General features: G+C 38.1%; 1 protein-coding gene across 3 annotated transcripts in view; it reads right to left on the reverse strand.

The window, feature by feature from the left end:
* The window catches only part of syndig1.S (synapse differentiation inducing 1 S homeolog), a 192431-nt gene that overhangs the window by 60445 nt on the left and 104909 nt on the right, over window positions 1-27077 (reverse strand). For all 3 annotated transcript variants that reach the window (XM_041564363.1, XM_018265132.2, XM_041564364.1), the window contains exon 3: window positions 15410-15547. In XM_041564363.1, coding sequence (XP_041420297.1) covers window positions 15410-15547 — 138 coding nt within the window. The remainder of the gene's footprint in view (window positions 1-15409; window positions 15548-27077) is intronic.

Genomic DNA, 27077 nt, shown 5'->3' on the forward strand with positions numbered 1-27077 from the left:
AACCTAAGCGCAAGAGTGCTAGCGAACACTCACTATGAAATGCTTGCCTAGCCGAAGTAACGCTAACGAAAATTCACCAGCATTCGGCTGCTGAGACGCAACTTTGCATATGAATGAATTAGCGTAGTGGCAATGAATTTGCGCCTGGCGAAGCGGGGCGGAGTATGGCGAATCGGTCGCTGTCGAAAATTCGCCCTTTATCGAATTTGACTTCTACATGATTTCGACACATTTTAGCTGAGGCATTTTCGGATTCAGATTTTAAGCAGATTAAGAGAATAATAAATCTTTCTTCTAAAGATTTTAGTTTTTCCCCTTTAAAAACTTGACCAGAAAAATTTTAGGTTTTATAAATGGGCCCCTAAAGTAATAAACATCAAACTATTTTTGTGCTTCTGTTTAATGGTTGGTTTTTTTTTTTGTTAGATTGTGTTTGGTATGTACTTCTTTTGGACTGAACATTTATATATAAAAAATTTAATGATGTTCTTTACAGAGCAAGTACTGTACATCCAGTATTGAATTTCTAATATACATCTATGCCATCTATCAGATTTTTACATCTCCTTGTCAAACTATTTATGTACAGTGTTATGTCATTTACATAATGTATTCTCCTGAAACTGATTGTTTATAAAGTGAATGTTCCATGAATAAAGGCTCATATTCCAAATGCAGATAGGCTCCCATAGATAGCAATTATATTTTATATGCAAACCAAAAAAATCAAGGCCGGCTGATTTATACCTGCCAATTGACAACACACATGGAAAACTGTCACTGGCTTCTGCAGCTGTAAAGGTGAGAAACATCTAGGGACCACTTATTATGCTGTGTAAAATGAAATTTGCTGAAAAAAGTGTAAAAAGCCTTGTAAGATAAACAGCGCATTTCTCAAGATGTGTTTTATTTTATGCTGCGCAAACACCAGATTTAATTCCACTGCTTCAGATCTTTGTTAATAATTTCCAGCGGATGTCACACTAAGAAAAAAATGCATTAAATGGCACTGTTTTTTACATGCCGAAGTCTGCCGACATGTGGGGGCCCATTTACTTAGCTCGAGTGAAGGAATAGAGGAAAAAAAACTTCGAATTTCGAATGTTTTTTTTGGCTACTTCGACCATCGAATGGGCTACTTCGACCTTCGACTACGACTTCGACTCGAACGTTTCGAACTAAAAATTGTTCAACTATTCGACCATCCGATAGTCGAAGTACTGTCTCTTTAAAAAAAAAACTTTGACCCCCTAGTTCGCCACCTAAAAGCTACCGAAGTCAATGTTAGCCTATGGGGAAGGTCCCCATAGGCTTTGCTATCTTTTTTAGGTCGAAGAAAAATCGTTTGATCGATGGATTAAAATCCTTCGAATCGATTTTTCGTTTGAACGATCGAACGAATTGCACTAAATCCTTCGACTTCGATATTCGAAGGATTTCAATTCGGCCGTCGAATATCGAGGGTTAATTAACCCTCGATATTCGACCTTAAGTAAATTTGCCCCGTGGTAAATTTTGTCTCCATTTTTTTAATGCCATCAAGCAGGGTCGGACTGGGCCGTCGGGGCACCGGGAAAAAACCCAGTGGGCCCCTGACTCTTGTGGGGCCCCAGATCTTGTGGGCCCTGCTGGCCCAGTCCTGTTCCCTGAGTTAATCTTCTTGCCACAGGTCGCGGCAAAGACAAGGTGCATGCACATATGCGGCAGGGGGGCGGCTCGTTGGAGGAACCCGGCGGCTGGGGACCTAGAGAGAGGCCCTGCGACAGCAGCCCCGTTGGGCCCAGGGCCCCCCAGTCCGACCCTGCCGTCAGGGCTGTTCCTGGGTTCCTGCAATGCTGCCCCCCATTTGAATGTTTGAAATTTATTTTAAAAAAAATCTGAAATAAAAAAATGTGGCTGCTAAAATTTCGGTACAAGTTAATGAAAGGTGTATTTTTAACATTCCAGCTATATTATTTTTTGAGTTGAACAATCAAATTTGAACAGACTAGTGAGTAGGGATGTAGCGAACTGTTCGCCGGCGAACTAGTTCGCGCGAACTTCGACTGTTCGCGTCCGCCGCAAGTTCGCGAACGTCGCGCGACGTTCGCCAATATGCGTTCGCGTCAAAATCGGTCGCCCATTCGACCATTCGATCGCTAAAATCGAACGATTTTCGTTCGATTCGAACGAAAATCGTTCGATCGAACGATTAAAATCCTTCGATCGTTCGAATCGAACGATTTTCGGATGATCGAAGTTCGCGAACAGTTCGCGAACAGTTCGCAAATTTTGCCGGTGTTCGCGAACGGCGTTCGCGAACACATCGGCGGCGGTTCGCTACATCCCTACTAGTGAGTTTTGGTTGCAAATTTTTTTCAGCTAATAGAATTTAAAAAAAAAAAAAACTTGAATTATAAAATTAGCAAATTTGCCACTAACTCATGTTTATCCAAAGTCACAATCAATGTAACATTTATTTGTTAAAAATGTATGGACTTTTGTTATCTTCTTTAAATCTGAACATGCAAATTGAGGTGCATTTTAGTTCAGTATTTGGCTTATTATTCATAAAGGAAGACTTATTTTCTATTTTTGGGTGCTTATATACTTTTCTGCAAGCGACTCTGCAAAAACAGAGATACGTTAAATCAGTCAAAAAGAAAATCTATAAACTCTTGTACAATGGAATGTATTTTTTCAGCAGGAGCAGCCCAATTGTATATTAGTTGGTGATGCTAATGCTGCTCTAAATAAATGACAGATTTCTAATGCTTTGGCCAAAATAAAGGATTTCTTAGTCTCTCAATCTCAGCAATCCACTGCCTTTTCAATTTAATTGTGTTAGCAGGTCTTGAAAGTCTCTTCTGACCTCCTCAGCTCACCACTGCGATGGATTACATTACCACTGTGAGATATATATTTACACTCTGCAGGTACCTTTCCTTGAGGCTTTTGTGAAAATGGCAATCTGTATAAATTGGTTCAATTTATTCATGTTTAGACAAATCCAAGAGTCAAGAACCAAATATCCTCAAGTTATCAAGTTCAAGTAATTTCGGGAACAAAAAGCTGAAATGAATATGACAATGATTTGCTTCATGAAACACATTTGACTTGTTTTATACTTTTTGTAGAATTCAAGCAACTCTGCCCAGGAACAACTTGATTGTACAGTATAGTATCCACCATTTCAATAGGGCACACACAGATGGAAATAAACTAGTCCATACACAGGCATCATTGTCTTAAAAAAAACAATACTGCTTAAAAAAAATAATAAAAAGAAAAAAACAAAACCAAACAATAAAAATCAAGTTAATTCCCCAAAACAAATAGTTCAGGTATATGACAAGTTGTTTTAATATATGCTATGGAGTGGTCTAAAGCATTTTGTAACCAGAAGTTCTTTCCTCCATGGATACAGCTCTTTGGTTTTTTTTTCTCTCTACATTTTGGTTCTACAGAAGGAAAAATACATACACAGAAAGGAGGACTGGCATACAGAGGTCAACCTGCAATCCAAACAATCACTCCATTAGCCAATGGGAGAAGTACAAGGTGAGTGGATCTATGGATCACTCCCTTCTGCATCTACAACCCAAGATAAGGTATTTGAAGATCAACTGCTATCTGATAGAAGTGCTACATAGTGATGGGTGAATCTGGGCGAAAAATTTGCGAAAGCATTGAAGTTAATGGGAGTCAAAATAATTCTGATGAGTGGAAATTTTGAAACGCGACTATTCTGAGGTTAAAAACTAACTGACTAAGCCTATGACTAAGTGTCCTTGGTAGACACGAAGTGCGTCAGGCCTTGGTTCTTAATGATATGAAATAAAATATACGTTTTTAACCGTTACCATCTGAGTTTGGCTCTTCTACTTGGTGTGGTTCAGGCTTGTGCCAGCCTCTTCTGATGTTTCCTATCTTTCCTTGCCTTCTTTCTGTGCAGTCTGCCTTATTTAAGCATTGTGTCTTGACTTGTTTCAACCTGGACATTTCCTTTCCAAGACACCTCTAATTTCATCTGCAGTCTGTTCAGGTCAGTCCAGGTACTGATCAATCACATTCCATTCAGGCTGGCCCTACAGCTTTCAACTCCTCAATTGAAATACAGGTTTGATGAAAAGACTCAAAATATGTTTTTTTACTGAATGTGCTACTACTGACCTGCTGTGATAATGAAATAATGAACATCAGAAAAGTACCGCATGTGCTCTATGTTACTGGAATGGAATAACCTCTAAATGAAGCCACTTCTACCAACTGCACAACCATATTTTAAATAGCAAAAAATAAGTTTCAAAACCAAATACAATGAGCTCCCATTAATGCACGCCAAAAGAATTATTAAAGAACCATTTAGTGTGTCAAACTCCGAAGGATATGATTAAAAAGTCACGCAGAATGACACCATAGAACAATTAACTATAGATGAAGAAATGTTACTAAAAGGATTATTGATTTAAATAAATCATAAATAATATTCACAGTTTTAACAACATAATGTGGTTGTCCAACAAATGACCATAATAGGTGAAGTCCATTCCATGGTGATCAATTATTTAGTGGAAAAGAGAGGTTAAAACCTTTGCTGGATCAGCCTTCAAGGAACAGTTCAGTGTAGAAATAAAAACTAGGTACTGTAAATAGATAGGCTGTGCAAAATAAAATATGTGTCTAATATGGTTAAATGTAATGTTTATAGGCTGGAGTGACTGGATGTCCAACATAATAGCCAGAACACTACTTGCTGCTTTTTAGCTCTCTAACTCTGAGTTAGTCAGTCCTCAGCATTCAGCTCAGATTCAAAATGCAACAGTTATGGCCCTTACCCCCCCCTTAAGTCACTGATTGGCTACTGCCTGGTAACCAATCAGCGGAAACCAAGAGAACTGAAAAGCAGGAAGTAGTGTTCTGTTAGATATCCAGTCTCTCCAATCTTTATACATTACATTTTTGGCTAACTAACATTTTTTATTTTGCACAGCCTATCTACCTAGTTTTTATTATTACACTGAACAATTTCTTTAACAAACCATCATTATATCCTCTGTTAAATATGACACATAAAATGACCAAAATTTTCAGGGCTCGTCAATGAATGTTCAAGTGCAAGTGAAAAGCACAAAATCAATTGCAATTTTGTGTTTTTTTTACACTGATTACAATGGAGAACCTTACACCTAGCCCCAATGCTCTAGTTCAGCATGCCTGAAATAAGCACAATTTCCCTTAAGATGCAGGCCCATAGATGCAATACAGAGGCAGCTAAGAAATACATTGAGGTCTTGAGGAGGTATTTAGCTATCCAAAAACAGGCAGTCTATTTGGCACATTAGACTGAGTCAGAAGCTTTTTGGTCTATGTGTGGTTCCTAGTGATAGGTCTGCCCAAAAATGTCCCAGCCAGAAATGTGTCAGGTAGGTTTCAAAATTCAGCTAGAAGAAGAATCCATAGGTATATTGATGTGGCCCTGTCTTCTGAGAGCTCTCCATACATCCTCATATGATCCATAAGACCAAACTATCTGATCAGCCCAATTTGATCAGTTCTGATCATATCAGTCAAACATGGTTAATAAATTGACCAATCATGAATTCCTGCATAACTTTCCATTAGAACAGCTTCCCATTGTGTATGGTCACCATAGATTATGTATATAAATATTCTGTAAATATTCAGGAAACCTATTACTTATTTATTACTGTATCTCATGACTATATCTCTTTTTATTCCCTTATAATAAACTTATATATTTCAGTAATAGAATGAGATTACTTATTATCAGTGGTGGAAGAGCAGTCTCGTTGGTAAATGGCATTAGCTGTAACAATTCTTCATAAATACACATTATCACATCTACTCTTGGAATGAATGTGTCATACAAAATGTTCCTGGTGCCTCCTAAGTTTTCACTACTATAGAGAAATAGGGCTTCAGAGAACTCACTGTGATTTCTTTTCTCGTGGTTCCATGTATCCCATGCAAATAATTTTTTTTGGGGGGGGGCAGATGATTTTTTCCCATTTTCTATCTAATGCATGTGATCTATATATACCTTTTGATGACTTATTTTGTATTACAACATCTCACTAGTTAATTAGATATTCTCTGATGTCAGAAAAAGCTGAAAAATCGTAAGAGAATGACACCCAGGATAACTTCAACTAGACACTTGACTATGTTTTATTCACAGCACTGTTTTACATGAATAGATACTGTTCCATTTACACAACATAGAAAAATAAACAAATTAAAATTCCCCTTTTATTCTCCACATCTACATGCTATAATAGAAAAGACAGAAGAACACATTTCTAATTTTCTAATTTTGTAGTGAAGAAAGTAGTCTCTTGGCACTGCAGCTCGTTACAGAAGATTTGACCATGTTCATTCAAACATCAAAGAGCAATACATAATGTTCAGCCATATGCATAATGTGCCTAAAGTCAAAAGCATAATGTGCACTTGAATTCTGCAGCAAAATCATAAGCATGTACCAACTTCAATATATTTATGTTTTATATATTTGTATTGTTATTTACACTCCAAGTAATTCCATCTACATGGGCATTATTATGGTGGTTCCATATGTCAAGAAGCTACACTCACAGGATCTGGCAGCACAGACTTTATTAGAAGACGCTAACAGAAGCCATAAACTGCTGCAAACCTTCATCTTGAACTACCAACAAGTGCTTTCAGCCAGCTCTTACAATAGTCTAAAACAATAAGGCTGCTAGAGGTTAAAACTAACTAATTATATAGACATAAGCATGTCTTCAGCATCTCCTAAAATAATTCCAATGAACTATATAATATTGTAGTATATATATATTTATACAATTTAATACTCAAAAATTTAGAAGCCATTTTACATGAAAAACTATCCACTGACATGCAGTATCTCGACAATAAAGAAGCTGATGCAGTAATTAATACTAAATATAGTGCAATAACATTTCAAACATACATTAAATGTATAAAGGAGTCAAATAACAAGTAAAATATGGAGCAGTCAGATTGGATTAACTTCCAGATGTATCTGTGTCCAAACAACCCAAATACCCAAATTAACTGTACTTAGTTTAATTTTCGGTGTTAAGCTCACAATGGATAGTTTAAGGAGGGTGTGTATAAGTGCCTGCAGCAGGGCCGGAACTAGGGGTAGGCAGAGTAGCCACATGCCTAGGGTGCAAAGCTGGGGGGGCACCAGGCATGTACCTGCTCTGTCGCCTACCCCATGTCTGGTCCACTCTCTCCCCGACTATGTGTGCTCTTTACCAGTCTTTTTGCGTTTCAGCGCATGAGAATGTGCAAACTGGCACATGTATATGCACACGTGAGAGTGCTAACTCGCATGTGCGCGCGCATGGTTGCCTAGGGCGCCTGCCCAGCCTGGCCCGCCTCTGGCCTGCAGTCATCATTGTGAAACACTTACTTCCCCTTCTCACTCATTATAATAAGTGCTAGTCGTCCTTCCTTCTCAGAGGTCTTTCATATTTGGCTAGAGTGGTTAGAGTTTTGGAGATTTTTTAACAAGATTTTAAATCTCAGTAAGCCTTCAACTTCATGGACAGATTGACAGCCCTGGAAGTGGAATGATATTCTTTGATAACAGTATGTTACTGTAGCCCTTTCCTAAAAGCTTATAAAGCTATGCATTCATTCAGGGGGACTAAATGGATTAATGTATGTTATTTGGGACATTGCTGGGCTTGATGGGAAGTTTTTCGTGTATTGAACCCTCTTTCATCTCACATACAGTGCAGATCTTTAATGTGGGCCATACTACAAAGGAAAACAACAGTTCCAGTGGTAGATATTTGTATAAACACACTTTACAAGTACATAAGAGGACATTATAGACAAATAGCAGGGGACCTTTTTACACATAAAGAGGATCACAGTACCAGAGGCCACCCCTTCAGACTAAAAGAAAAGAACTTTCATATGTAGGTGGTTCTTCACAGTGAGGACAGTGAGGTTGTGGAATGCACTGCCGGGTGATGTTGTGATGGCTGATTCAGTTAACACCTTTAAGAATGGCTTGGATGATTTCTTGGACAGATATAATATCAAAGGCTATTGTGATACTAAACTCTATAATTATGGGTATGGGTATATAGAATTTGTGTGAAAATATGGAGGGGGGGTGTGTGTATGGATGCTGGGTTTCATTTGGAGGGGTTGAACTTGATGGACTTTGGTCTTTTTTCCAACCTTTGCAAAGTAACTATGTAAAATCGTTGCCTTTTTTTAATAAAAATTGTATTTATAGGACATCACATTAAAAGCCTTTTCATGTTTCTGTGATGTCCTCACAGCACAACTACCCTGTACAGACAGTGGGAGGAATTTGTGGTTGCTCTGGACAGAAGCTCCCTTAGAGCTTATGCAAGGATCACTTATACTCAAGGGTATGGTTATGCTGTGCAACTCTAAGCAAATAAAAATCTGAAGTTAGGTGCACAGCCTAGCATCAGTTGGATCAGGCAAACCCTGTCCTGTCTGCCATAGGGTGGGCGGAAAGAAAGGGCCCCATTGTTGCGTGCATCGTATATAGCTCCCTAACTTGTACGTCTGAATGAGATAAGTAGGGAGCAGAAGGGAGAATGCCTACATGCCACCCTTCCTCCTCCCCCATATAAATACAGGGCTGCTGAAGACAGGCAGTGCTATATTAAATAGGGCTGCCGCAGGTGTAAAAAGTGGCCATTTTTTTGCACTTTGCACACTGCCTTCATATAAGCAATTGACCTGTGGAGGCTTATTTATAACATTCTCATTTTCATTTTTAAAACCACGACTAAACTCACATTCTCTAAAACTACAAAATGTCATAGAATTTATTAAAACATTTGAATAGAAAAAGTCTGAATAAAAAAAACATTGAGCGAATCGCTAAAAAATACAAATACCTCGAAAACCTTGAAAGGTCCAAATTGATTAAAGATTAGCACAGCTCTCATTGGCTTCTATAGGACCCCAACAACTTTAACTTGGTGAATTTTTGCATTAGAGGTTTTTGTGTTTTTTACACTTAATTAATCTAATCACATTTTTGAGTTTTTAAGAAATATAGGACAACCATCCTCTAATTTACCAAACTCTCAACCAATTGCTCTCTTATTTTGTCCTTAGCCCTTCAACGGGTCACATTCTTGAGACAGAGTCAGTGGAATACAGACTTTGAGAAAATGTAAAAGGAAAGGGTATCATTTTTTTAGACAGGGTTTACTTAATGACACAAAACATGAACTCATTCTGTTAGTGATGGTGCACATGGCATAAGTTAAGTGACTTCTTTCCCACAACTTGTGGCCTTTTGCATATAAACAGCTACATGATAAATGCCTCAGTAGTTCTGTATGTACCCTGCATCTTGTATGCAACAGAAGGAAAAAAGGAGAAGGGACCATTGCAAACAAATGATCAACATAACCTAAAATTACCACAAAACACATCCACATATGCAGGGGTCCTGCTAACCAGGAACTCCCCATTACCAGGTGTATGGAAAAGGTCATGTACATTTTCTTTGTCCCCATTAAATGTTTATTTTTTCATCCCCATGTTTATTTTTCAGAATGTATTATTATGGATCCAATAACTTGAAGAGCAATATGATTTGAGAGTTACGGTTCCATAAATGCTAAGTATTTTCATGTAAATGCTAGCTGGTGGTAAATTATACCCCTGTCTCAAGTAAATTGCCTTCAGTTCCGCTGCATGAATTTGTATTCACAGAAAATGGAATACAGCAATTTTTACTTTCTGTCTCTGCTGACTCTGTGAGATGAATTCATTTTGTTGTGTTAGAAATTGTTTTAGTCGAAATAAACCTAACTAACTCAGAGAGGCACATTTTTTAAACTCCCATAAACTACCATAAATTTATCATATTTAGATGATACAAAGGGCAATTTTGGGTATTTTGGCACCCATCATTTATAGTAGCTTGGGTACTGGGACCATCCCTCCAAAAATTGCCCCATTGCCTACCACTCTAATTGCTTGGGGAGCTGCTTTCCATGAAGCTGTTCCAAATTACATCTGTGTGACAAGCAGGAAATGTGATGGGGGGGTGGAGTAATTTAATGCAACTTGGCATGACTTTCCTGCAATAAATACACTATGATGGTATAAGATACATTGTGCTCTCCGGGTATTACTTTCTACACATTTGAAATTTCTGCAATTGTACATGGGGACTGCAGCCTGTTATGAGGCACTGAACATATATTCAAATAAAAAGACAACTCAGTATTAATTGGATACAGATACCTAGATATTGCACTTATACAGGGTATCACTTGAAAATGGGTTTCTGATCAGCCCTGCCCCCCAATCTACTAACACATGTGGGTGTCAAAGTGCCTAAAATCTCCCCGTATGCCATCTCTAATGGGAGTGAGACCATAACAACTTATAGTTCTAAGGCAATTTGTGTTGGTGTTTGGTTTACTTGTTGTTGCATTTGAACCATTAGACAATTTTCTCTGCCTCTGCTGTAAATGCCAACGGTCATTTTCCAACTGTCATTTTCCAATGGTCGCACTCATCCTAGCAACAGTCAGTGGCCTCAGCACTAGAGTGGGTGACAGTTCAGAGAGGCTTAAGTAGAAAGACAAGTAGCACAAATCAGAATAAATGCCTGCCCTTAGGATTCCTGTCATTATGGGAACAGTACGCTTATCTTATACCTTGGCTGTACCTTGGCTGTAGGGGTTGCCATGCTACTCAATAAAGATGTCGCTATAGCTGTTCTTCTTTATTCTCACCTGTAGATTTGTAAATCAGAGTATTTGTTTTTCGTCTCACCCTGTACATGGCAGTCCCCCCAGGATTGTCCCAACCCACTATTGTCCCTGAAATTCACTGTGCAGCCCCTCCCCAGCAATGCACTTTATCCCACTAGTAAAAACTGAACTGTATGCCTTTCTATTCCAGGGCACCCCTAACATGGGGTTCCCCTGGAAAATATCCAGGGTGGGGCAAATGATGTATTATGTAATTTAGGGCAGGTGGGCAGCCAATCAGATCATTCAAATAGTTCCAATTCAACAGGTTCAGTAAAATAGGGCATAATATCATGGCAAATAAATCCTATTAGTAAACATGTTTGTTCTTATGTGCTTTCCCTATACACATACACATATATACTCTACAATTAACTCTGACCTTCCCAAATCTCTATTTTATATTACAGGAGCGTCGGAGATGGGCTTGTGTTCAAGCAAGGACCGCCTTTACATAAAAGGCTATCGGCAGGTAAGGCTGCTCTCTAAAGTGGCTGCTGACAAAGGTACCCAAGGGGTTAAAGGGACTACTAACCCAATAGATAGATATATAGAAATATAACAGGGTTTAGCTTAGTGTTTGCCCTGAGCATTATATTTCCCATATTTAGTGTTAGAACTTACTAATGAGAGTTGCCATGTTATTTGCTCTGTCTATAGAGATCAATGTAACAGCTCCCCTAGTGGAAAAAAATACATATTGTTTTGCTTATTGGTCTATGGGAAGAAATTGTCACTTTCATTATTACTGGGGATTAAACACAAACTGCTGGAAACCTTAATGTCTTCTTTTTTCTTACATTTCTCTAGAACTCACAGTGGATCTACAGGAAGGAGGAGGGGATCTGTGAGATGACGGAATTTGGAGCACATGAGGAAGGAAATCATAGGCTAAATCAAATGGACAAGCTATGATTATTGTATGGCCAGAGACTGCCTGGAATTCACCAGGTGGTGGAAAATCAGATTGATGGCTGAGGTCCTGCAGGACAAGATGAAGGCCAAAGTCCAACTGAAATCCCTCTACAAACAACTAGAGGAGATAAACCAGGCAATTTTCAGGAAGTTCATCGATACATATCCAGGTGCAGTATCTAATGAATATATTTGTTCAATTATTACTATTTTGTAATGGGGCTGATGTATTGAAAGCCATTGCAATGCTGGAATTTTGTGTAAAACAACCACAAAGAAAATGATCAATCCTGCGCAGCTGAAACCTATTGAGATGCAATAGAAACCAATGGGAAGTGTATCTTCATCATTTTGGCAAGGAATTTGGATTGATCAAATGGCTTGAAAATGCAGAGAAACCTGCGATTTGCAACTTGTCCCATAATCACAGAAATTCGAGGGAAATGGTACAACCACATTTAGTGATGTTAATTTGCTTAACTGTCAAATTTCTGATTAAAATGCCCCATAATATATAGAATTTATAGAATTTATAGAATTTCTACAGAGATATCACTTGCTAAGGTAAAAACCGTTGGTACAAGTTTAATGTTATTTTGTTTGGTTTTGCAGAGAGCCCACCAGCCACCAGCAACACCTGAGTTTACTCCTTACCGATGCACCACTGTGTAGGTGACCGTCATGACAAAGAGGTGAGTGAGCCATTCACAATTCCACCAACAGTACCTCCACTCCAATACACTACGATTCCACCAGTGGCGCTCCCCCCTTACACCTAAAATATGGTTTCATAGACAGGAGCACCCTTAGGCCACTCGGTAGACCCTGTATTCCTTTTCAATCCATCCCTCAGACTGCAGAAGCCGGGTCTGCATGCTGCCTGGGGTCCAATGGAATGGAGAGGAATGCAGTGTTCACCTCTGCTGCCATATTTCCCTCTGTTTTAATACCCTCCACCATAATTCCACCAGTGGTGTTCTCCCTTACAACTAAAATATGGTTCCATAGACAGGAGCACCCTTAAGCTGCTCGATAGACCCTGCATTCCTTTTCACTCCATCCCTCAAAACTGCTGAGGCCGGGTTCTGCAGGCTCCCTGGGGTCCAATGGAATGGAGAGGAATGCAGTGTTTACCCTGTAGCTTAAAGGCGCTCGTGTGTATGCTGCAATATTACCTTCTATTTCTATTCCTTCCCCCGCAATTTCAACCAGTGTCCCTTCTTTCCCCCTAAATATGGTTCCATAGACAGGATCAACTTTAAGCTACCCAGTAGACCCTGCATTCCTTTCCACTCCATCCCTCAATCTGCAGAAGCTGGGTCTACAGGCTGCCTAGGGTCCAATGGAATGGAATGTAGCGTTCACCTTGTGGCTTAAAGGCGCTCACGTGTATGCTGCCATCTTCCCTTCTGCTTCCCTCTCCCTGCTTCCCTTGATTTAAATTGGCGCATTGATCCTTGGCCCAAGCTTGCCAGGGTTTTTTTTCCCTCTGGATCAAATAGTGCATTTTATCTAATTATTATCATAAAACTGTGACTAAAACTGAACGGAAAAGATAAAGTGAATGTATGTGTGTGGTCAAATAGCACTTTGTGGAGAACGTGAAATAACATGATATATCAGGATTCAAATTAAAAGGGGCTCTAAGACCACAAGAGAACCAAGTTGATATTTTTTTTTGCTTAGTTTAGAGCTGCAGAACACGAGGTATTCAGATGGCCACTGTTTCATGATCTAATATTGGCCTGTTTTTGTGCTGCCTGGATATGCACTAGGCAATAAATGAGTGGTTCACCTTTGAATTAACTTCTAGTATATGATAGAATGGCTAATTCTAAGCAACTTTTCAATTGGACTTAATTTCTCTTTTTTAATAGTTTTAGAATGATGTGCCTTCTTCTTCGAACTCTTTCCAGCACTGACCACATCTAAAACACAAATGTTCTGTAAGGCTACTAATGTATTGTTATTGCTACTTTTTTTTATTCCTCGTGTTTCTATGCAGGTCCTTCCCTATTCATATTTCAGTATCTTAATCAAATCAGTGCATATTTGCTAGGGTAATTTGGACCCTAACAACCAGATTGCTAACAAACTGGAGAGCTACTGAATACAAAGTTAAATAACTCGAAAACCACAAATAATACAAAAATTAAAACCAATTGCAAATTGTCTCAGAATATTGCCATACTATGAGTTAATTTAATTGTGAAAAAAACGTTTAAAAGTACTGGTACTATATAATCTCTCGTAGTGCACAGTAAATGTCATATTTTTATGTCTTTTAATGTCTAAAATATACAGGATCTGCTCTCTGCCCTAATATATCTCTCTATATTTGGTAGCAGGTAGGAACTATTCAAGGAGAGATAGTTATTACAGCAGTAGGTAGGAATATGATAAGAGATGTAATAATGTCGCTGCCAGACAGAGTTGGAGTTAAGATGAATGGCAGCTGAGCATTACCAATTGATGCAGTCCCAGCTGACAGAGAGACGCGCTGGGTTAATATTTCACTTTCAAAGCATTGGTTGTACATGTGCACTGGGAGGCCTGTGTTAACCCTGTTCTTCCTTGCAGCAGGGACAGACGGCAGCCAAACAGATTTAGTCAATATTTCAAACTCGGTGCATTAAAATCTATTTAGGCATTCTCTAGATGTCTGCATGTTCTCCTCTGTGGCCCCAGGAGCATCTGCATGTGTCTGAGGTTACATGTATTTATTGCTTCCTCTCTGTGCAAACACAATGGATACATATACATAGCCTTTATATGTCTTAATCAACACATGCATATGTGCAGACCAGTCTTTAGAAGGTTCTCAGATGCTTTCAGTTATTTTATAAGGCAGTCCCACAGCAGAGCTAAATGTTAAGAAACCAGCTATAAATAAAGTCACTGAGACAAAACACAAACACTGCTTTCTTTGCTTTCTTAGAGACAGTAACAACAAAATCATTGCATTTTTTTTTAGGAATAAAGTCATTTTAGTGTAACAGTCATTGTGGTTAACAGCATTTTAAAGAGGCAAGGCTATGCATTTATAGTAGAAACCTTGGTTTTAAACCTGTTGTTAACAATGAGAACTAAATGCTCTAGGACTGTAGGAGGCTGTCAGTATAATTAATATCCAAAGAAATTATAAACCACTTTGCGGTACTATTTTATACAGCTGGAAGTGCAATACTATTGAATCTTTATTTTTTAATTGTAAAAAACATGGCACTAGTGCAAATATCAACATAGTTTCTTGATGAGTGCACTTGGCCAATGTAACAAATGTAACACACAAGCCAAAAGATTTGTCAGCTAACAATGACCATACAGTATTTCATATATTTCACTTCTTATATGTGTGGCATTGTGACAGCAATAGTTTCACATTCCCTGTACTTTTCCTGATTAAAAAAAAAAAAACATGTTATATATAAAATTATAGGTAATAAAATCACAATGTATTTAATTTAAACAGGAAATCTGGTTGACCTAAACAATAAAAAATATATTTGCCCACCAATGAGAAAATTCATTGAGCTTTTAGAAATGTCTCCTTTATTCAGTGGCAGATCATCACTAGCTCTGTGCTAATAATATATCTAGTGACACGCTAATCAGATACAGCAAGAGGGAGAATATAAAATGCAGAGGTTCATTATCTGGTCAATTTGACAGAAATGTGTTAACTGTCACCAAACACTCAAACTTACCTCATGTGACAGATAAAATGCTGCAATACCCAAAGGCCAGAAACAGCACAGCATAGAAAATACACTCAGGCCAAGATGGTCCCTCGGTGGCATCATTAAGAAGTTGTCTTCGCTTTCTGTGTCACTTGAATAGTCGCTCTGCATAAAGCACAAAATATGACTGTTAATACTGGGTGAGAATACAGAATAGAATTGCGTTTGTATGGCAGGTAACATCTCGTTGGCCAACTATACAACAAAACAATACAAAAGAAGATGGGGAAAGAGAAAGCAATATTACAAAGAGCTTTTGTATAGCACATTTATCACCCAATGGGAGTCATAAATTAAAGTTTCAAGTTGCACAACTTTTTCTTGAGAGACTCAGGGGGCTGAATTACAAAAAAAAGTTCTGAATTGCAAAAGTGCAGCTGTCAATAGTAACCAATCAGCTTTAAACAAGCTACTGTGAGTTAGAAAAATAAAATCAATAGTGAATATGTTTAGCACCTACTGTACTGTAGCTTCATAGTGAACCATCTATTTTACAAAGCAATGGAGCAAGGTGCAATGTGCCAAAAACAGGTACAAAGTAAACCTTGTCATGCTTGTTGCGTGTTAAGGTGCAACTATTTGCTCCACTAGAAGGAAGTATGGTGCATATGTGTCCCAAATTAAAGGGGAAATATCTAGAAAATGGAAATGTAATATAAGCTTCATCATACTGAAATAAGAAACGTTCTAAATACAATCAAATAAAAATTCTGTACCGTTTCTGAAATAATCAAGTTTATCTTTACTATTCCTATCTCAGCATCTGTTTTTCCATCTGTCTTCATTCAGGAGTTGGGTGTCAGATTAATGACCCAATATATCTTATAGGGGGGATCCTTTTGCCTAGAAGATGTATTAGATTAAAAAATCTTCCAAGCCATGTAACTATGTAGAACTCACTCTATTAAAATCACCAGACATCATGTCTCTCTACATGTAGGATATGTGGAAAAGTCAGTTATTTTGTTAGATTGTGTTTGTACTGGAATCAGTTATTTGGTTGAGCTCTAATACATCTGCTAGGAAAGGAGCCCCCCTCTACAAGATATATTGGATCATTCATCTGACGCCCAACTGCTTCATGAAGACAGAATGAAGAGAAACAGATGCTAAGAGAGGGATAGTGAACATACTGTAAACTTGATTATTTCAGAATGCAGACTTTTTAATTGATTGTATTTAAAAAGTTGGCTAAACCTTGGCTAAAAAAAAAAAGAGTGCAATAAAGGAACTTGTGTTGAAACTGCCTTCTGTCTAATCTTTTAATTAAAAAAATAGATTTCGCCACATTTTACCAGTTTTTAGCACAATATGTTTGGAAAGCTAAATACGAAATGTACTCTGTTTTTATTCTTTTATAAATATGCCCATAAAAATCCTATATCGGTTAATAGAGAGCTAAGAAATTATACTTGAACTGTGGTGAGTTCTATTTTTACCCTTTGAAAAATATGCCCGTATGTAATACTGAGTGATTTCATATTGACCTGAAGATCTTTGAGAGGCTTTCAAAGAATTAAATGGAAAAGAGCGAGGGAAAAGATCTGATTGTAAATGCAAATCAATCAAAACCAAAGTATGTTTAAAGGTGATATTCACCTTCACATAAAGTCTAAAAGTGATCAGCCTGTGAAATTAAAATAACATGTTCCTTATTGATTGGGTTGTTAAAATGTTTTACCAGGATTTAGCTCCATAAGCAAATATACCAATAAAGGCTGAGCTACAATAATGCGTGTAGGAATTGGATAATGTATTTCACAAACAACTACACTCATTTTCACATTAAATGAACGATGGACTTTATGGATAGAGGGATCAACAAAGCCCGTCCCACCACTAGGTCTGTTTACTAATGTTTACAGCTATTTTTTAAAATTCCTTTTGCTGGGATGGGATAGTATTCTTCATACATTCTGATTAAGTTAACAACTCTAGTTAGTTATACAATTAGGGGAGCTTTAGTTCAAGTTAGAAAATTCATAAAAATGTGCAAATGTAAGCATGAAAATGTGCATTTATTAAGAATTATTCCTAAACTTTTTTCTATAAATCGTCCATTAGTTTGCAGTTCAGATCTCACAAAGCACATGAGAAAGGCTTGGTAGTCCACTGATGATTGCCGGAGAAGGTTTTTTTAAGGTTAGTGAGACTTGCTTTTGCACTAAATACCTTCTTGGTATGCATGCAACCTAGTTGTACCTAATTGTTTTCATAATTCCTAACTGATCAGTATAATGTCCTTTTAGCAACACAATTTCAAAACCAAAACACGTTACAAATTGTGCTTAAACAGTATGAGAACATTATAGATACAGTAACTACAACCTAACAAATAAGCCCCATTGCTGTGTCAGTCACTTGTACTTCTTCAAGCACAGCTAAAACATACTTTAATGGTTTCTTGCCATTGTTTGCCCTTAATATAAAACTAGATTGGCTATGCTGCATTGTTTTACCTAACCCTGTTGATGTTCATATCATTCCCCTTTCTCTACCTGTTTCCATCTTCAGTTCTTCAAATAATACTGAGACAACAAATATTTGCCGAGCTGACAAGCGAGACTTTCTACTTTGTACTCTGACGCAAATATATCCCTTACTGGGAAAACCCTAGCAGAGTACAATGCCCTGTACAAATACAATTTTATTTATCAAATGAAGCATACTATACACAGCTTGGTTTTCTTAACATGCTGACAACTGCAAATACAGGTATGGGATCAGATATCTGGAAAACCATTATCCAGAAAGCATTGAATTACGGAAAGGCCATGTCACGTTCGCCACCCTAAATCCAGAACCCAAGATAATCTCCCTGGTCTTGGCTCTCACTTCTGCCTGTAGCAGCCGGCTTTGGCCTCGGGAGGAGCCCTCAGCTACTCAGATGCCGCCAGGTCTTAATAGAGAGAGGAGAAAAGCTAACGGTTCTGGATGAGCAAAGGATACTGGAATGGAAGAACACCACAGGAGGGCAAGCCAGACAACACAGAGTGGGGCAAGCAGGCCCGGCCAGCACAAGCAGAGTAGAATCGTCAGACAGGCCGGGATCAGGATTAGAGAGCGTAGAATAGTCTAAGACAAGCAGGATCAGGATTGGGAGTTCGGAGTAAACAGACAGGCAAAGGTCAGGATTGGAGAGATCAGAATAGTTGAGTAGGCAAGCAAGGGTCAAAACACAGAAGATCAATCAGGATTCAAATAGGATAGCACCCAGGAACAAACTAAATTGAACCTAACAACGGACAAGGTCCTTTAGTCAAAATGGGCTTTTTATACTATTTGAATTTCGCGCCAATGTACGCTGGCGTCACCCGCACCTTTAAAACTAGCAGAGGTGCCCTAAGAAACGCGGAAGCCGGAACTAGGGAAAGAAGAGCGCGTTGGAGAGCGCGTTTGGCGGGCGTCCCCACCGCCGGCCATTAGACCATTAGGGACACTATGGTAAGCCACTGGACCACCTGGGACACTATTCGTTACAGGCCATGTCCCATGGATTACATTTTATCTAAATTTTAAAAAACGAGTTTTATCTGTATTAAAACTTAGATATAGTTAATACTTATTGGAGTCAAACCCAGCCCATTGGGCTTATTAAATGGTTACATGATTTTCTAGTAGACTTAATGCTTATGGAAAGATCCCAGAAAACCAGAAAACCCCAGGTCAAGAGCATTCTGGATAACAAGTCCCATACCTGTACTATTTTATATGAGCCATTTTCAGTGTTTTTCTGTGCTGTGTTACCTGCAAAGGCAATGATGTATTTACTGTACTGCCTTAACAAGCTGTTAGTAAAAGCCTCATTAATCTAATCCTGTTGGTGAAATAATTTCACTGTTTGCATTGTATTTAGAGTGCCTGTGGATATCTGGATACGTATAACGTTCTTTTCAGAGGGATTTTTTATCATTGTGTCCTAATATGTGCTTTGATGCATTATACTGTAGTCCAGTTGTTGTTAAGGCATTTTTAGCTTTGCAATACAGGTATAGGGTCCGTTATCTGGCAACTCATTTCCCAGAAAGCTCCAAATTAAGGGAAGGTATCTCCCATAGACTCCATTTTATCAAAATAATCCAAATTTAAAGAGAAATATTTTCTTTTTCTCTGTAGTAATAATAAAACAGTAGCTTGTACTTGATCCAAAATGGAGGCAAAATCAGCCTATTAGGTTTATTAAATGTTTAAATGATTTTCTAGTAGTCTTAAGGTGTGAAGATCCAAATATTGGAAAGATTCATTATCCGGATCACCCCAGGCCCCCTAGCATTCTGGATAACAGGTCCCATACCTGTATTACATATATTGCTCTGCATTCTTAAAGAATTGTCTCTCCAATATGCCACAACTGTATCAGACTTTTTGTTATTAATTTCTTCCAAACCTGGCCCCTGGACAGCACCTTCATTATAAAGGGAAAATGTTGGGGTGGTCACTGATCCCACTGGTTGATACAGCAGGCAAGGAGCAAATAATAAAGAAATCTGTATTTTAACTGGGAATTGCACAAAAATTCCACCTTGGTTAAAAATTGGAATTTCATAGCAAAAGTGTGCCATCCTTAGCCAGACCCCTCTCTTTTTCATTCATATACACATTAGGGTATACTTTTTTGGAAGCACTAACCACAAAGTCATATTATAGCATTTTAAATCTATTTGTTAAGGAAATATGCCAATTATTGGCAGCGGTAAGCAGCAGACACCTGAAGCATAGCCTTTTTGGGAAGGAGGGGGTACAATTTCAGAAAATGTATATGTTTATTTTGTTTCATTTCGTTTTATAATGCCCAAATCCAATTAACTGTTAATATTAACAGTAAACAATAAATACATATAAAGATGGTTTTATTCTTATTAACATTTCAACTGCTTCATAAAAGGAGCACTTTAAAAATATTAATCTTTAGATCCCTTTTGGCACCACTGACCCATGAAGAGATAAGTGAAGCTGATACTGTAGATTTCTTAATTTACGTAGAGACTTTACTGCAGTTAAAATGTCAAATGTCTTAAAAAAATGAAAGTGCCTTGAACTACAGAACCAAAGTCTAACCTTTACTTACCTTCTCTGAAAGAGTCATTATATTTAAAGGACACAATCTTGCTTGGAGCTACATTTTTAATTCAGCTGATATTATTGTCAATTATTATAATATTCTCCAAAATCCCTAAATTCTGGGCTAGCTTTAAACTGATCAGTGGTTTATCTCATCAAAAGTTATTAGCAGTCTGTGGGGAAATCTGCAACGGAATTAGGGGATATGTTTTTTTCATCCAATTAAATCTGTCCCATTATTTCAGCATTCTAAGAGTTCTCCCATTATACTGTAAATATCAGCTTTACTATGTCCCAAAGTGTTAATGCCTTATTTATCTGCTCTACATTTAATGCATTTCTAAGTAAAGAAGTCACATTATATATGAAGTACTGGACCTTTTTGCTATTTAGAGAAAAACCCTTGTATGCAGGCAATAACCAACATGATCTATATCCATATACCAATAGCGTGATCATTATTGGTATTAATAAGTTACAGTTACATAGTTATATTGTTTTGAAAAAAGACAAAAGTCCAAAGTTCAACCCCTCCAAATGAACCCCAGTGCACAAGTATCACCTACATAAATATAGATACTAATACTAATTGTAGATTTTAGTATCGCAATAGCCTTGGATACTATGCTTGTCCAAAAAATCATCCAAGCCCCTCTTAAAGGCATTCATAGAATCAGCCATCACAACACCATTCCGCAGTGTATTCCACAACCTCACTGTCCTCATGGTGAATAATCACCTATGCTGAAGATCCAAGTATAGGAGAAGGAAGAGGAACTCCAGCAGTATTACTGCAAACAACTTTTTATTCCAACACAACATGTTTCGGGTTCAATACCCTTTATCAAGTGAATACCATTAACACATGCACCCATTTAAAACTCAATTGCACTTTGACCTATACAACATAGTGCAGTCTGGGTAATCAATTTAAAGAAAAATGTACTAACACATTTTCCAACATTGGTGTGTATATAGGTTATATTACAACACATAAACAGTGAAGCCAGTGCTCAGACCATAATTATGTGCACACATAAAAAGTAATAAATAAAAAATACAAAAGCTCAAAGCCACACTCTCTGTTTGTCTGTAACATGGATTCTCTGCTAGAGGCTGCTGGGAGTTGGTGTCCATAGTGTGGGTGTGCCGACTAGCAGTGAAAGGGTAAAGTGACACTTGTATCTGTGTGTGTAACATTGTTAACACATATATAGTGAAGCCAGTGCAATCACCTATGCTGCTTCATATGAAAGTCCTGTTCCTCTAGTCTAAAGTGGTGGCTTCTGGTGCGTCATTTTCATAGAAAAAAGGTCCCCCTGCTATCTATCCATAATGTCCTCTATTATACTTGGAAAGTACAATCATGTCCCCTCGCGTCTTTTCTCCAGAGAAAACAACCCCAACCTTGACAGTCTACCCTTATAGTTTAAATTTTCCATCCCCTTTACCAGTTTAGTTGCACATCTCTGCATGCTCTTCAGCTCTTTCACATCCTTCTTAAAGGAGAAGCAAACCTACAAACTAATGAAAACCCCTATCCCCCATAATCCCCCTTCCCTGTTCCCCCCAAACAGGTGTTAATACCTGTAAATGCCCCAAAGTCTTTAATTACCCCTCGATGCAGCGTCAGTGCAGCGGAGCTCACGGGTGCCATCTTCTGGCACTTCGGTAATCTTTGGGTCCCTTAAGCAATTTCCGTGGCTTTTGGCGAATGCGCAGTTGTTTGGGACTGGCAAATTGCTATGTGCACATGCACCGATACTCTGCTTCCTTACTGAAGATTCCCAAAGCAGTGAAGATGGCCCCTATTAACTCCGCTGCACTGACTCTGCATCAAGGGGTAATTAAAGACTTAGGGGCATTTACAGGTATCAACACCTATGCGGGGGGTAACAGGGAGGGGGGACTATGGAGGGTAGGGGTTTTATTAGTTTTGGGGGTTTGCTTCTCCTTTAAAGGAGAAGGAAAGGCTAAAATGAAGTAAGCTTTATCAGAAAGGTCTATGGAAATACACCAGTAAACCCTCAAAGTAATGCTGCTCTGAGTCTTATGTCAAAAGAAACACATGTATACATGGGCTTTTGTTTCAGACTTCCTTCTTTCAGCATGGAAATGTAAAGGCAAAAAAATAAAATCCCATTTTTACTTTCTTTAATGAAAAAGAAACCTATCTCCAATATACTTTAATTAAAAAATGTCTACTGTTTTTATAAGAAACTTGACTGTATGCAGTGAAATTCTCCCTTTATTTATTGCTGTGGTCCCTAACTGCTGAGCAGGGAAACAATCATAATTATGAACAGCAGGGGGAACCCTCACCTTACTTCCCAGCCATGCAGAACTCAAGCAGCTTTGTTTATGACGATCCCTAAGCAGCCCAGACCACACTGAGCATGTGCACAGTCTTAGTCTTGCAAAGATGTTAAACAAAGGTACAAGATGGTGACCCCCTGTAGCCAACTTTGAAAGTATAAATTATTTGTTTGATTAGGCTTGTGGTGCAGTAAGTTTATGTTTAAATTTAGAATACAAAATACAGCATTTCTAGCCTTATTATATTTTAGACTTTACATGCCCTTTAAGGACTGGAGCCTAAAACTGCACTACTTACTCAAGGTGAGGCTTTACCATGGACCTATACAAGGGAACAATTATATTTTAGCCCAAAACAATGTAGAATCTATGACAACTGCTTAAAAGAACCATAGCTCTGGTGTTGCTGGTTCTGCATTTCAATGTGGCTCTTTGATTGATGCCTGCACGTTTGTTTACAAGGGCTGTGTAGATCAAAAAGCAAAATACTGGCACATGAAGTGTTAGAACACACAGAGAAATGTCCACTTACAATAATGCTTTCATTTGGAAAACAAGGACAGAATGTTTTTTTAGTCTGTTTGAGAATAGCTGCAGCATGGAAGTATACAGTACAGGTATGGGATCCATTATCTGGCAAACCCGTTATCCAGAAAGCTCCAAATTACGGAATGGCCATCTCCCATAGACTCCATTTTATCTACATAATCCAAATTTTTAAAAAAATTATTCCGTATTCTCTGTAATAATGAAAGATTGCTTTGTACTTGATCCAAACTAAGATATAATTAATCCTTATTGGAAACAAAAGCAGCCTATTGGGTCTATTTAATGTTTAAACAATTTTCTAGTAGTAGACTTGTACGGAAAGATCCATTATCTTGAAGACCCCAGGTCCCGAGCATTCTGGATAACAGGTCCCATACCTGTACCTTTTCAACATGAGTTCAATCAATAGGATTAGTACTAAACACACTTTTAGTTTTTTATTAATGGTTTTTGTTATATCTTGAACTAAAGAAGAAAATGAAACCACTTTAGTACCTGGTTTTGCCAAATATAGAATAAGACAGTAAAAAAATTACCTATTCATTGTACAATCCTCTCTTTATCTCAAAGCTTAACAAACCCTACAGCTGGAGAAGTTAGGTGTTTGTTTATGCAGATCTCATAATCTGCATTTGAGCATATACAAGCAGTGATATAGGTAGAAGGGTCTCACCTGAAAACAAACCAGTGTTATATTAGTGCTTTGTAATGACAAATGTAGGGATGTAAAAATTTAGACACCCTAACATATTATTGACAGGCACATTCCTAGTGATATGGATGCCTAAATGGGTCCCAACGGGGACCTTGTGTCTTAGCTTTGCTTATGTAACCCCTATAGTTCTCACAGTGTAGGAAACCATGCGGTCTGGGTCCATTACTTTAGCCCAACCAAGCAGGCTGGAAGGGAATGGTTAGTGGATCCTAGGAGCAGTGGCCCTAGTAAAGTGATAGCATACTCTTTTATAGATAACTCTAGGAGTGATAGACAGGTTATGTAGTTGAGCAGCTCAAGGCTCTGATGAGAATATTAGAGGGATTAAGAGCCCTGGGTATTAATAACCCAGAGTAGGGACCAAGTGTTGAGACTAGGGACGATGGGTATTCCTCTAGATTCCACTTACGGTGATCCTGAATACTGGGCAATACCTCCTCTCAAGCTGTGTAACCCTCTGCTGATGTGTCCCTGGCCTGTAGGGATTCAGCCTATAATGGTACTGTGAGTATATGCTGCCTTTATGCTATCTGTACTTTATGCTCCATTGTGGATATTTGCTTCTGTAAATAAATACTGTTCTTGGTTAAACATAAAAGTACCTCTGGCGCCCAATTCTTGTGCATTGGCACACGGTTACAGTTACACTACACCCTGCCTCCACCTCGCTGCGAGGGCTTACCCCCGAATAAAGAGGGTCTCATTTGTGGTGCCATACCACATGGAAAGTAGCTCCAATTGACCACGGTAGTGTCAATTTACTATAGCGCTACACAAACAATTAGGAAAATTAACTTTTGAAATAAAAGAATCTACAGAATACATTTTCTGTACTTTTTTTTTTAGCAAAAATGCCCTTTAGCAGAATAATGAAGAAAACCAAAGAAATCAGATTTGGGCAGCCTGTAATGTGCGGAAATTGCTGGTGGTCATAAGGAAAGGGAGGTCTTTAAAACAAAGTAATGTAATATAACACAATATCATATATATAAATTAGAAATGTACTTTGCAATACTGACGTCTCTACATTGTTAGCATCAAACCATGCATACTGTGCCCAAATCACACAACTGGAAAACAACAACTTACATACAGTATTTTGTCAATAGGAATGAATTGGCTCACAGCGATAGAAACATTTTCTACAATATTTCTATTTAGGTGAACATCTTTGATTAAAAAAGAAAAAATGGTTTATAGGATTTGCCTCTGAAGTGGCAGAGATCAGTCACCGGAAATGAATTGTACCTGCAGACTCATTTAATATTTTACTGCAATATTGGCTCAGCTCTCTGCCTAGAATTCTCTGCATCATGAGCTCATCATACACACGTTTATTGTTGCAGAAGCTGCAGAATGACTGCAATTTGATGCAGAAGCTGGAAACAGTGTCACTACAGTGAGACAAAACACCACAAAATAATAGGACAACTCAGAAAACACAAGAACACAAGCTACCCCAGGAAATATACAGGTTCTAAAAAGAAATGTGGCCCAAATACAACATTCATGAATGTAAAACTTATTCCTATAGATACATTGACAGGAGCTAAATTAAACTCATGCGCTGAGCATCATCAATTGTTAAAAAGACTAGTGCATAATGTGAGCTCGTAAAAAAATAATGGGTGATAAAAGACATGAAATATGGACTTCAGTCTGCGCCACACAAAATCATCATTCAAAATTGATATGGAAGCAAATGCCATGGTGCTATCTAAAAATATTTTTACTGGCGGATGTCACAAAAACGCCAATTACTTATAAAAATAGTTCTGTAGAGGATTTAACAGTTTTCATTCTAGACGCACTTTGGCACTTAAAAACAAGTTGCTTAAATGTAACGTTTTCAAGAGATAAATGAGGACAACTTGGATTGGATGTTGAAACATTAAAAAAAAACGGTGCTCAAAAGTTGCTTTTTTTGCTTCACAAAGGGCCCTTCATTTGCATTGTGGGAACAAGTACCTGCAGAATTACTCTCCATAGTTTGCACATGCTGGAACTTAATTAAAACAAATATTATTGACTTGGTAGTGTAAATTACACGGAGGACCAAGGGATCTCCTATATGTACCAAATACAAGCGTAGGGTGTACTGATGTGTGGGTTGATCTTAAACCCACGGTGACCTGACGGTTGACTACAAATTGGGCAGGTTCGGGTTGAAATTTGGCCAAACATTGGGGATAGGGTTGGGTGTAGGTCAAACTGGGGAAGAACAATCCCCCCTGATCCTAAAGATTACCTGTCTTGGAAATGGATGTGCGCATAGAAGTAGTGTACAGAGCCAGAAGACGTGGGGATGGTTTGGGTGTGGGTCCTACTTTGGCAACATTTTGGTGGGTTAGGGTTGGGTGCATCTTGACGTTTGCGGGTTAGGATCGGGTGCGGGTTGAGTTTTTCCTGACCCACACACATCACTAGTAGGGTGGCAATACTTTGGTTACTGAGGATTTTGGCCATAGTGTGGTAGATAATTATAGGATAGGGGGTATGTAAGTCAAGGACTGTAGCCTTTAAACACTTTGGGGGTTATTTATTAAAGTCTGAATGCCAAAAACTTGAAAAATTTTAGTTTTTTTGACTATAAAATCTGAATTTTTAGTGAAAAAAAAAAAACCTCACATTTTTCAGCATTTATTATACCCCGATGATGGAAAAAGGCTAAATCCGAAAATCTGGCATCTCAGACCTACCAAGGTTGTATATAAGTCAATGGGAGAAGTCCTGAAGATATCCTGATCTGCGCCGAGTTTCGTGCAATAATTTGAAGATCTCATGGTTTTCTGGCAAAAATCTGATAAAAATTTTTGGGCGGAAAATCAGAAAAATTTGTATGATTCAAATTTTTCACTATTTTTCTGACATTTTTCCCGCATAGGATATTTTCGGAAAAACATATTGATAAATAAGCTGAGATAACCCATGTGGATTTGGTCGGAGTAAATTTCAGAAAATAATAATGTATTTTCGGATTTTGATAAATAACCA

This window comes from Xenopus laevis, chromosome 5S, assembly GCF_017654675.1.
Source record: "Xenopus laevis strain J_2021 chromosome 5S, Xenopus_laevis_v10.1, whole genome shotgun sequence".
In the NCBI taxonomy this organism is placed as follows: Eukaryota; Metazoa; Chordata; class Amphibia; order Anura; family Pipidae; genus Xenopus; species Xenopus laevis.